The sequence below is a fragment of the Aspergillus saccharolyticus genome (assembly GCF_003184585.1).
Source record: "Aspergillus saccharolyticus JOP 1030-1 unplaced genomic scaffold BP01scaffold_2, whole genome shotgun sequence".
NCBI lineage: Eukaryota > Fungi > Ascomycota > Eurotiomycetes > Eurotiales > Aspergillaceae > Aspergillus > Aspergillus saccharolyticus.
Genome location: NW_020290612.1, coordinates 880,313 through 891,572, shown reverse-complemented (window position 1 = coordinate 891,572; position 11,260 = coordinate 880,313). Strand labels below are relative to the sequence as shown.

The 11,260-nt window shown below is 50.0% G+C and overlaps 2 protein-coding genes across 2 annotated transcripts; one reads left to right on the top strand and one right to left on the bottom strand.

The window, feature by feature from the left end:
* Window positions 1–420: 420 nt before the first annotated feature.
* Window positions 421–2,845, bottom strand: BP01DRAFT_287712 (uncharacterized protein; the record flags this gene model as incomplete). Its single annotated transcript, XM_025571509.1, has 3 exons — window positions 421–468; window positions 524–837; window positions 928–2,845. The coding sequence occupies 3 exons, from the start codon at window positions 2,843–2,845 to the stop codon at window positions 421–423; spliced, it is 2,280 nt and encodes a 759-aa protein (XP_025435392.1).
* Window positions 2,846–7,317: 4,472 nt separating this feature from the next.
* BP01DRAFT_76606 (uncharacterized protein) lies at window positions 7,318–7,843 on the top strand. Its single transcript, XM_025580093.1, has 2 exons — window positions 7,318–7,550; window positions 7,607–7,843. The coding sequence occupies exons 1-2, from the start codon at window positions 7,485–7,487 to the stop codon at window positions 7,778–7,780; spliced, it is 240 nt and encodes a 79-aa protein (XP_025435391.1). The 5' UTR covers window positions 7,318–7,484; the 3' UTR covers window positions 7,781–7,843.
* Window positions 7,844–11,260: the final 3,417 nt, after the last annotated feature.

Below are 11,260 nucleotides of genomic sequence, written 5' to 3'. Positions count from 1 at the left end.
GCTCGACGCAGACCCTCATGGGCAGTAATGCCTTGCTGAATACCCATCAATACCCCACGGGTTTTCTCCGGCAGTGAGAAGACCCCTCTTAGATCTCCATGCGTAGTAAAACAGAACACGAAACATGAAACGAATCCAGGACCTGGAATGAAATTTCGCCATAACACCCAGAACGCAGAGCAAAGACATGAAGATATGACCGAATGAACCATCACGCACAAGTCGGATAGAGAGTCGCGGGCGCGAAACCGAGATTGAGGATCGGCCCGGGTTCGAAAACCAAAACATCCTCTAGGAAAAAGGAAAACAGGTCTACTAGATACCAAGGGTACCATGCCGTCATAGATCGATCCAACACTCCTCGGGAGATTAAATAAGACAAGACACGCAGTGAAAACGCCTTTCGAAAAATGCAGCGATTTAGAGGAAGTGGGTATAGATTTTCGACGTCTCATGGACTTCCATTTCCTAGACAAACATTTAGTCATTCGAATATCAACGAGGGTGAGTATCGGATACGCACCATCTTGAAGTTGTTGAGCTCCTCTTTGATCTGCTGTGCGAGCAGTGGTGTCAAGCGATTGCAAGTGGCAATGTCACCCCGTCGGTCGTACTCCCCACTGGGCCATGTCTCATGAAACTGAATACGGGGGCTGAAAACGAGGCTCTTGGCAAGCGGGGTCACAGGGGCACTCTTTGCCTCAGAAGCCAAGAAACGACTATCAGAGAGATAATCATCTTCGCCAGCAATCTTGATAGCGTCAGAACGGCGGTTGCCGGACCGCGTGGGATCCTCCGGTGTGCTAGGGACACTAGAATGTGGCGAGTCATTGTTAACTGCTTGGGAGTTTTCGAAAGACTTGGTGGACGTGGTGGGGACATTGGTATCTGAGTTTGTCTCTGTGGATATTTGTTAGACATGCATACATAACGGATGGTCGGGACACGCAATGAATGAAGCAAACAACTTACTCTTCAAGATGCCCTTACGGACTGCTGCCAGGACCTCCGCTCGCTCCCTGTCTCCACCGACAATGCTCTTGCGCGATTGAGACTTGTCATGGCCACCATCGGCATGACCTGCAGCGTTGGACCCAATCGACTCCAACTTAGGGAAAGCCGTTCCTCCGTGAGGCAAGTCGCGAGGGTCTGCGTTGACGGTTCCGCTCTTGCGCTCGGCTTCGATATTGACTACCGACAGTTGCGGTGCCATGGGCTCGGTGATCACAGCGTCCGTGGACGAGGAGCTCATGATCGATTTGGGTCGAAACAAGCCGACAAGAGATCGGGTCGATCGTTTCATGCCTTTGCCCATTTTGCGAAGCATGATTGAAGCGGAAGATGCGGTCGAGGAGACGGACAAATTGTCGGTGGAGCTGTTGAAGATACGGCCTTGGTGGTGAGAAGAGTATATGCTCTCGCCTAGTCCACTTGCCTCCTGCTGCTCGGCAATGGCCGCCTGTTCGGGGCCTAGCTCTTCCTGGAGCAATTCCCGGCGAGCCCTTTCGGCGGCAATCACCTCCTTCTTGTTCGACGCCTTGAGGAGCTCAGAGGCGCTACTGAACGAGAAAGCCCTTCTGAGTCGGGACTTCCCGGGCCGCCTGAGGTCGTTCTTGGTCAGTTCCGCAAGTCGTTCCGGAGCGGGACTTTCAGCTGCTGCAGGTTTTGTGTTTGACGTAGTCTGCGAGGGTTTTGGAGAGGAAGGCTTCGAATTGACATCAACGGGCTGGGATAGAGGCGAGGGCTTGCTGGTGCGTTTGCTCTCATCTGGTTTGCTAGGGCCTCGACTTGCCGTATGTGCATTCTCTATGTGGCCAGCATCGCGCACCGAAGATGTCGAGGAGTGAGCGGATGGAATGTTTCCCTGGACATCTCGATTGGATTGAGCCGATTGAGGTCGGTGAATTTGATCAAAGTAGTCATGACCACCTGTCGACGGGATGGGTGATGATGTGGGCAAGTGAAGTTGCATGTTGATGAGACCGGCATTGTCAATTGTTCCCCAGCTCCGACGACGATATCGCTTGGCCAATTCCGTTTGAGGTTTGTCCGAACGTGAAGTGTCGTCAGCACTAGGCGCTCTAACGTGACCCGATCGGCGAGCTCCGTCGGAGACAGAACCAGTTGACCCTGGAGAGCTAGGAGTACCCGATTGGAGGAGGCTATCGTCCACTGTGGCTGGTGGAGTTCGTGCCGAGCCAGGTGCGTTCGGTTGCAGCTGCGGAGAGGGGAGCCCCGCAGCACTATCAGGACGCCGGTTTCCGCGGCGATACCGATCGGGTGAGGGACGAGCAACTGTAGGGGATGATATACTCATGAAGTTCGAAGAGGGTATGTTGACGGTAGACAATGGGCGCAGCGGAGGCTCAGCGCGTAGCTGCCGGGACGGAATTGCGGAGTCGTCTTTAGACATATAGGACTGAACAGAGGAGTTGGAGGATGAAGATACAGAACCAGCTGCAGGATGATGGGAGAAACGCGAGTTGAGTCCGAGTCCGCCGTGGGCAGGGATTGCGGATAATTGAGGGGCGGAAGGAGCAGAAGAGGTACGGTGCTCTGGTCTCAAGTGAGGAGACGACGACTGGCGATTGTGCGTAATCGTTGAATTGGAGAGGTTGGGGGTGCTGTTGAACTGGTAGGGGGCCACAGCCTGGTGGCCTGCCCTGTACGTCGTCGAGTTACCCGTCGTGTTGTAGGGATTCCAGGACATAGTCGAGTTCCGCGGGTTTTGAGACTGCGAGGGAGGCGAAGAAGGTGCGAACGCGCCCGAGGAAGATGATGGTCGAGTTTGGAGCACAGTAACCGTGCCACTTTGCTGAGGGATTGTCTGTACCAACGCAGCCATGATGTGTTCCTCCGCTACTCAGAACGAAACAGGGTCCGACGCGTGACAGATAGCGTCACAAGTATGTTGGTCCCTTGAAAGATGATGTTTTATTTCCCAACACTCAGCGGGTCGAACGTCGAGGGATATTCGAAGGAGTATTCAAGGGTGGGAGTAAGAGATCGGGAAAAAGGAAAACAGGGGAGACTCTGTGCTACACACAGTCGTCAGTCAGCATTGCACAAGAGCGAGCAGGTTGACAGATTGGTTGACTTTTGAGGGTCGCTGACTCTAGCCACGATGGTGCTTTCCTCAGCCAGGGGGGGGTGGGTGGTGGTGTCGTGGGTGAATGAAAAGAGGGGAAGGGGAGGATCTCGAAGGGCCCGTACCTGTTCTAGTGAAAACGCCAGTCAATGATACTGATACAATAATAAAGAGAAATGCGCTTCGGTTATGCAGAACGAATGCTGTTGAGGAACACGAAGAAAGGGAAACGAAGGGCTCGGATCAGGCGATCGAGGAGGGAGGAGTTGGCGACGGAGGTACGACGAAAGGAACACAAAGGCTCCAGAATGGCAGAGGCTGTCTAGAGCGGTCGAGCCATGTACACAGATGAAAAACGGGAGAGCTCGAAAAAGATAAAGACAAGGATGGCAAAAGAAGATGGAGGAGGAAATGAAAATTGGAAGAATGGGAGAAGTGAAGTGGAGGAAAGTCCTAGGCACCTTGTCTTCTGAATCAAGCAGAAGACGGGCCGGCGGGCGAGTACGGAGAGGGAGGGGAGGGAAAAAAAAGCGACGGAGCTTTAGGTGGAAAAAGCGGATCAGAGAAGAGGGAGATGGACGAAAAAGAGACTAAAGGCTCTGGGGATGAAGGGGAGGAAGAAGAAGAAGAGGAAAAGGAATTAGGGAGGGAGAGTAGTAGCAGAGAGCGAAGGTGAGAGGAGGGAGAGAGAGATAATGGACGGGAGGAATGATGGGGATGGAGATGGGGATGAGATGGGATGGGGGAGGAGGGAGGGAGGGTCGCGCTGCGCTGCTTGTTTCTCTCTCAGTCTCTCTCTCTCTCTCACTGCAACTCTTAGGGGAGACCAACGACGACTGACAGGCGGGCGGAGACTGACGGACGGGATTTTCCAGACACCGCGAGAAGGACGGAACGCCAGGCACACACACTTTCTTTGCTCCCAATTCTTCGAATGGCAACCAATTCGATTCGATTTTCCTATTCTTTTATTCTCTGCTAATGTGGTCCAAGAATATCAATTCGGGTCGTTCATAGCTGATCTATTCACAAAAATACAAGTATCAATAAAAAGGATACCTCAGCAGTCAGACAGAACAAGAAAAAAAGAAAGAATAAAATAAAAAAGATGGTGGGTGGGTGGTTGCTGATAGAAAATCCACGAGGCGAAACCGATGAAGCGTTTGTACAGTATAGTATGTATGGAATGGAGTATGTATAGTACCAAGTCTCACTTTCACTATGGAGAGCAGAGAGGCCTTAAAAATCCACAAGAAGAATTCTCTCAAGGGATTACTCTTATTGCAGGTGGCAGTCATACATGAGAAGCAGTAGGTTAGCACATGATTGTCAAGCTTGACACCTACCATGTATCACTCCAAGATCCTCTCTGATGGATGAAAAAGATAATCGTATCACCCAACCCCGATCATCTTTCGCAGTCAGATAGGTCCTGAGTAGATTAAAGTTCGAATTATTCTCCTGAGAGGAATCGGTCCTGGGCCTCCGTCCACCCCCCCTTCTGCACCAGCCAGCGAGCTATTATTATTCGCTCGTCAGACGAAAGGGGTAAGACATCTTTGGGGCTGTAGAACTGGTGCTGAGGGCATACTCCGTAGACGACGGCAAATCCGGTACGCACAGAGTATGGAGTTTCAGTACGGAGTAATTGCTAAAGTACTGGTTAGGCTTGGGAACTTAGTCTTAGGTTTTACTCAGTAATTGTGCTGTTCGATCTGTTACGTACAAATTCGCTCTCATTGTAGGAGTCATGCCATGCTGCCTTTTTGCCTTGCTATGCGAGGTATGCTCAGTTCTTCCGTATTGTTATCGATTATACCCGGGCGGGTTCAGACCAGCAACCCCGCTCCCTTCCTATGGACCGATGCTAATGCCAACCCACTCCATCCGTGGATAGAAACAGTAATTGAAGGCGAAAGAAAGGACTAAGGTTACTTGGAGCTAGGAGTGTGGATGGTGGACGGGGCGCAAGTGAATCTGCCGGCCGGTGCCTGGTTCCCTGGTTGATATCAATAGTTAGTTGATAAGTGGGAGAGAAGGTGATCAACGTGGTGGCTCTTCTATCTCTGGTGGGGTTTGATGATTCTTGTGCACAGTTCTTAGTCTGTTCAGTCATTGGCTTATAAATTTGAATCATGTTCAATCAACTCATCATGTTTGATCGCCTCAAGTCTGTCTTTGAGCCGCCTCCTTTCCCTCCTCCCCTGCCCTGAATTACCATCTCCGTCTGAGCAACAACCGACAAGAGGCATTCACTGCTAAGTCTTCCTCGGTAGACAAAGTAGAAAATAAAGAACTGAAGAGAACGTGCTAGGTGCATGAGACCATCACTGGGACCATATGCATTTCGCTAGCGAACTGGGATAGTCCGATGGAAACGAAGCAAATTGGAAGCTGATTTGCAGCCACACGCCGACTAAAATTCTTAGCTGTCACGCCATGACTACTAGTCCTGGCAGTCCTGGTAAGTCTTGCCCAGGTTTTTCTTGGACGGAAGCTCGGAGAAACCGTCCGGAGGCAGCTTAGCTCAGTCACCGTAAAGGGGAAAGAAAGTTCCCTCGGTCGCGGAACTGTTGCCGTCTTGCACTCGTGGATAATAATAGATTAATGCCATTATTATACCTTGAAGTTCGAGTGTCCAGGGTTTTGTTGTGTTGCAAACCACTTCCGGACCAGATTGTTTGTTTGAAAAGACTTAGCATGAGCCGGCAATTAGGTAGACCGGAATTCCGAGCAGTGAGCACATCTATTCCAACCTCCCCTGAGACTAACTAGGTAGCCTTTTTTAATCTTACCATGCAAAATTAGTCCCGGAACAAACAGAAGTACCCAGTCGTCGGGGAAGGGAAGGAAGAACTAGGGGGTTTTCTCCTGTACAATGATCTCACCGAGGAGATCATCACCTCATCGATACTAAGTAAATCATCCACATCCATCACCCCGGATTTCCCGGCTGACGCCTCAATCGAGTAGTGCAGTGCGGGCTCGTTCCTCCACCTCGAATTTAACATGCTGGTACAACGAAGTAGTACCCCATGGCTGCGATATCTTGATTGTGTATTCCGTACATCACAAAAGCAAACCAAACAATAGTAAATCTCCGACTCGACAAGCACCCCTGAACAACAAACAAACTAACTAACAAACAAACCCCAATCGAACTCAAATTCCCCTGACTGACCAGACTTTCCCATCCATGAGATCGAGTCAGGACATTCCAATCTCAAGCACCCAGTGGGCACCTCCCGAAGACAAGTTCCGTGGTTCGGATTCGTTCCACCGGTGTGTAACCTACTGTACCTGACTTGCTACATTACCAGTGGTGGGCAATGGTCATAACCCGCATTTTCGTGTTCCCCCCTTCCCCTTCCACTCTTCGATCGTCCTCTTACTCGATTGCAGCCAGGGAGCCACAAAAGGAAAGTAAAAAGAAGAATCTCCCGTGTCGCAAACTCCCACGGAGGCTTCTGTACCATGGGTCAAGTCATTAAATTCCATCCATCTGTTGTGACTCTTTTCCTCGTTGCGTGGTTTTCTGGGATCGGCACCGCCAACTTTAAGCTTGTAGAATCTGAATCGGCTGTCCCGAGTGGCGAACCAAGAAACCCTTTTCCCAGAGTTCCTTCGATTGTGGTACTGGTAAGATTGGTTGTTTATACTCCGTACACCTTTTGACTATACGATAGTAGTTATAGCCTGCTATCATGTCGATGTCCTAAGTCAGTCAGTGTAGATGATGTCAGCTCTCACCAACTGAGCTGAAGCAATTTGTTTTCGGTATGAAGAGTTTGAGTTTGCGTAGTAAGGGACGCTGGATTCGCAATGCACTTATGGGGTGCATCATGATATCAGATACTCACCGTGTCACGGGATTGATAGAGCCCAATGCTTCTCAAGAACCGGATGACAGCCAACCACGCAAAGTATGCAGAGTCGGAGGGGCATACACCCCAGCTGTAGGGCGCAACGTAAATGCTCAACAGAAGCATCTTGGAGGTGAGAATGAGAAAAAGAAAAAGCAGGAAAGTAAAGCCGGACTGGTTGCCAACTGGACTGGAAAGTCTACATGCTAGTTAATCTTCACAATTAGTATTTTGGCAATTGACGCAGTCCAATGCAGCAGCCACATAATACTCAAACACCTCCAAGAAGTAGGTCTGTCCTTCTTCCCCTTCTCTCGGAGGTTATTGTCTGCTAACTTTGCTTTGAGCAAGAGTCCGAAACAACGTTTGCCTTTCGTAACGGACCACGTCAGAGATGATCAAGGAAGAGCCGCACGGAGTGCTGACTGCTGAGGCAACTGAATTTAAGGTAGGTGGCGGGGATTTACCGGCCGTCGATTACGAGTACGGAGGCAATCCGAGCTTGCCAGATCGCAAAAGTTAATCTCTTGGGGATGTTTCGAAGCTTGGCAACATTCTTTGTCGGTCTGAACCCGAGGATTCGGATAGCTAGACTGGGGGTGAGCTCGCTTAACGATGCTCCTGGGAATAGTTATCTGCTGCTAACTTCTCAGAGCGTTGTGGTGATGGGACGAGTAGACGTTTACGAGCGATGTTGAACCCACACAGTGGCTCGCAGGGAAAGGAAGATTCAATAGCCTGTAACCCTTGGAAGTGTATTTTCATGTCTTGTGTTGTGATGCTTCTATTGCTGACTGTCGGTGAGCCAGAGCTCAGATGTAGTACTTAGGTAGCTATCTGATCCGTCAGATTCCTCCCACTCGTTGTCATGAACCGATCATTGCGGGCGCTTCGGAAGATCGGTTCAGCCCAGGTCGTGTCAGGCCGAACCCAATGAGGATGTACTGTAGTCAAACCGAGGACTCCGTGCGGTGAACGCAGTACCTCGTAGGCTCGTTCGGTCTGCATCTGAGCAGAAATGCGGGACGGGGAGAAAAAGGAGGTCGCATTTTGGCCTGGGAGCGGGAGATTCAATGTTGCAGGGGCCCACTTTGATGGTTTCCTGTGTAAATCTGCGGGTTCGTACGGGTTTTCCCTCAAGTCTCAACGAGCTCACCTCATTTGAGTCATCTCGAGGTTGTTCCTTCGCTTGGCTGCAAGCAGACTAAGATAACAGTAACTACTGAATACTGAGTGAACTGTTTGGTCTTGTCTCCTCTAATTTCTTTTTCAACTCTGGTTGACGCTCCTACCACTTAAACAATAGATTGATTGAATCGGAAATGATGGGACCGAGGACATTTCCATTCGAACTGAAACCCAGATCGTTGGTACCGTGAACCGCCCATCTCCCACATGAACCCACACTGCTGTGGATGATTTGTTAATTGTTCCCATCTCTCATTCCATCTCCAATTTTCCGTCATTGCCAAATTGCCCACTTCCCCCCTCTTTCTTTGCCTTCTCCCTCATCTCCCCCTCAGACTCTCATGTGGTTAGTGCCACCGCAGATCCCCTGTAAGGAGTTCCCGCGTGATCGACAGAGCAACGTCGCCATACACATAGATTAATTGTCGCCATCAGCTTCTCTTCCTGACAGCCAAGCCAGCCAGCCAGCCAGCGAGACAGCGGCGGGCGCATCTCACGGACCACAGGGACATGGCCAGAGACAATTCTTAGACCGTGGCTGTAAGTAAGTCAGTGGTGAGCAGTGGGCAACGAGACACACTGCCATCAAGTTTCACATTTTGATGTCTCAATTTGTCTCCACCCATGATTGCTGCCCGTTGCTCTGGGCAAAATTGACCGCGAAGGGCAAAACTATTCCGCCATCATCCAATTAGTCTGTAGTCATGACAGATGATCGCAACATGAATTGACAAGATGCTATGACAACGTCTTTCATCTCGAACCCCCTTATCTGTTGAAGACCCCGGGAGAAAGTGAGAGTATACTCGGACCAGTAGGCCTGGAATCGAATTCGCTAAGGACCATGATTCATGAATTCACCCATTCACTTTGTCCAAAAATTCCCACTTTCCCATCTCTCCAATGAACGAAAACCAATCAGGTACATACAGTATAGATACGAATAGGTTGAAGTGGAGAGGGTCAGAACCAGAAAGGGAAAAAAATCCACTCCTCACCCAGTAACCGATATCTAGGCAGCTACGTACCGGAAGCGAACTTGGCAGAAGACCCGAAATCGACATCGTACAGTAGTTAGTCGTATGTCTGGTTTGCTGTCAGTCTAATGTACATAATTCGATTGAATAGTTATCTTGTCTAGATGCCAAGACACAAAAATTCCGTATAACCGTTGCAACGGCGCACACAACCACAACCAACAAACCCGGGTAACAGCAACCGCGGGTCGTGGCTTGCCCCCTCCCAAGGATTCAGTGAGCACTGAGCAGGTTACCGAGTGGTTTTGAGCGGAGCATCCGATGCCGAACCCTGGTCAAAACTACCGTTGATGATGTGATTATGATATGATATCCGAAATTTTTGGGTACATCTCTCAGCGGCGATTTGCGGTTTACATCCCGTGAGTCCTCCGGTCGACGTATTCGTATAGTACATACACAGTAAGTACGGGTAGTCATGTAGGTGTGTTGCAGGCACTCCGGACTTTGTACGAAGCAGGTATTCGTCATAGGATCCTGTGCCTTGCTTCATTTTGATATCTGTATGGGTATCCTCTCTCATCCAAGTTATATATGCGCAGGCCGCCTCATCGAATGATGAAATCTGTCAATCACCAAACCCAGTCAGACAGAAAAACGATTGGAGATTGACGTCGCATCGGGTCCAACCGCGACCGTCCGCGGGTCTGACTGCCTGAATGGGGAGGCAGAAAGGCAGCCAGCCAAGGCCAAAATCCACGTAGAAAGATCCAGCTGAGGGACGATCGGATGAAAGTGGTAGCAATTCGCATGTGGGAATGACTTTTTTTTTGTCGAATCTCCGCGTACCTTGTCATCTGTCGATTCCAGGAACAAGTTGCTTGTCAGCGTGGTCGGGATACTCCGTATGGTAAGAGGGGTAAGGAGCGAAAGCAACGGAAATATCCAGTAAGAGAAACATGAATCAAAAAAATAAGCAGAATGTTCTATGGCTTGGGCCTCGACCGGTTAAATTGACCCCGGATTTTGATCAGGACGAAGCAGTGGACTCCTCCAGTACTTTGAGGGGTTGGTTACAACCTCCAGGGTTCTCTATCGGTTCGCCTGCTGGGTGGCAGGGATGCTGATTTCGAGCATTCTCCGCAATGTGGAAAGAGGTCTAAGAAATTCCGGGGTGGGAGGGTAGAGAAAGGGAAACCAAGCACTCCATCGTTGGACGTCGCCCTTTGGTCGCTGGCTACGGAGCACTTCAACCATAGTATATATATGCTGCCTGTGCTCAACTGAATCGATAAATTGCTTCAAGTTTGTGTCTCCCAGGTTCTTATCGAGAGTTATTGAAGGTTATGATTGTAGTTAATTATGAAGGACTACATAAGTGCTTGGGGGAAAACCATCATCTACAGAGTATCTCTGCTACCATTCAAGTGGTCAAACCTCTAATCCTGTCAGTCCTCAGTCCTCAGTACTATCTCAAAGCACCGGTCGGCAATAGATCCCACGCGCGGATAGATCCTCCTTATCGCCACAACTTGAGACCCCAACATCTAATTTCTCCTGTCACTCAAGCTTTCATCTACTATAACACTTGAACCCTGGATGCAACCCTCCCTCTCCTCACGAGGCGTTACACCCCAGGAAACATCCGGAAGGGCCCAGAGCAGCAAGCAATTTGCGACAAGCACGCCAGGATCCACCTGTGGCAAAGTGCTGACCCTGTTCCAGTGCCTGTACAGTCCTTCCATTTACTCGAGGAAGTTTAGCCTCAACGTGCTCTGTTAGACAAATAGATTGACCCTGAGCAAATAAATCAACCTGCAGGGAGGGGCAGTCCCCCCTTCCGCATGGCTGATTGGCTGCACGGAGATAGAAATCCCGGCCAGTATCCATGCAGTCGAGATTAAGATATCTCTCTTGCTGTGGGGGTTAGGATGCTGAACGAGCAGGGAGTCGGCACGCATCACTACGCATAAATGAATAGAGGAACTACTGACTGCTAGTAGCTACGTACTGCAGCATACTGCAAAGTTGTCGACAGACAGTACTTTACTGTACCACGTATATACCCCATATTAACGGAGATATACCTGAAACGCCTAAATGCTAGTCAGGCCGGAGTCCTGCTCCAGGGGGCCGAGTGAACG

Coding starts and splice junctions, on each gene's coding strand:
- BP01DRAFT_76606 (XM_025580093.1), top strand. CDS start 7,485: ATGTTTCGAAGCTTGGCAACATTCTTTGTCGGTCTGAACCCGAGGATT. Junction 7,551..7,606: donor TTCGGATAGCTAGACTGGGG/GTGAGCTCGCTT, acceptor AACTTCTCAGAG/CGTTGTGGTGATGGGACGAG.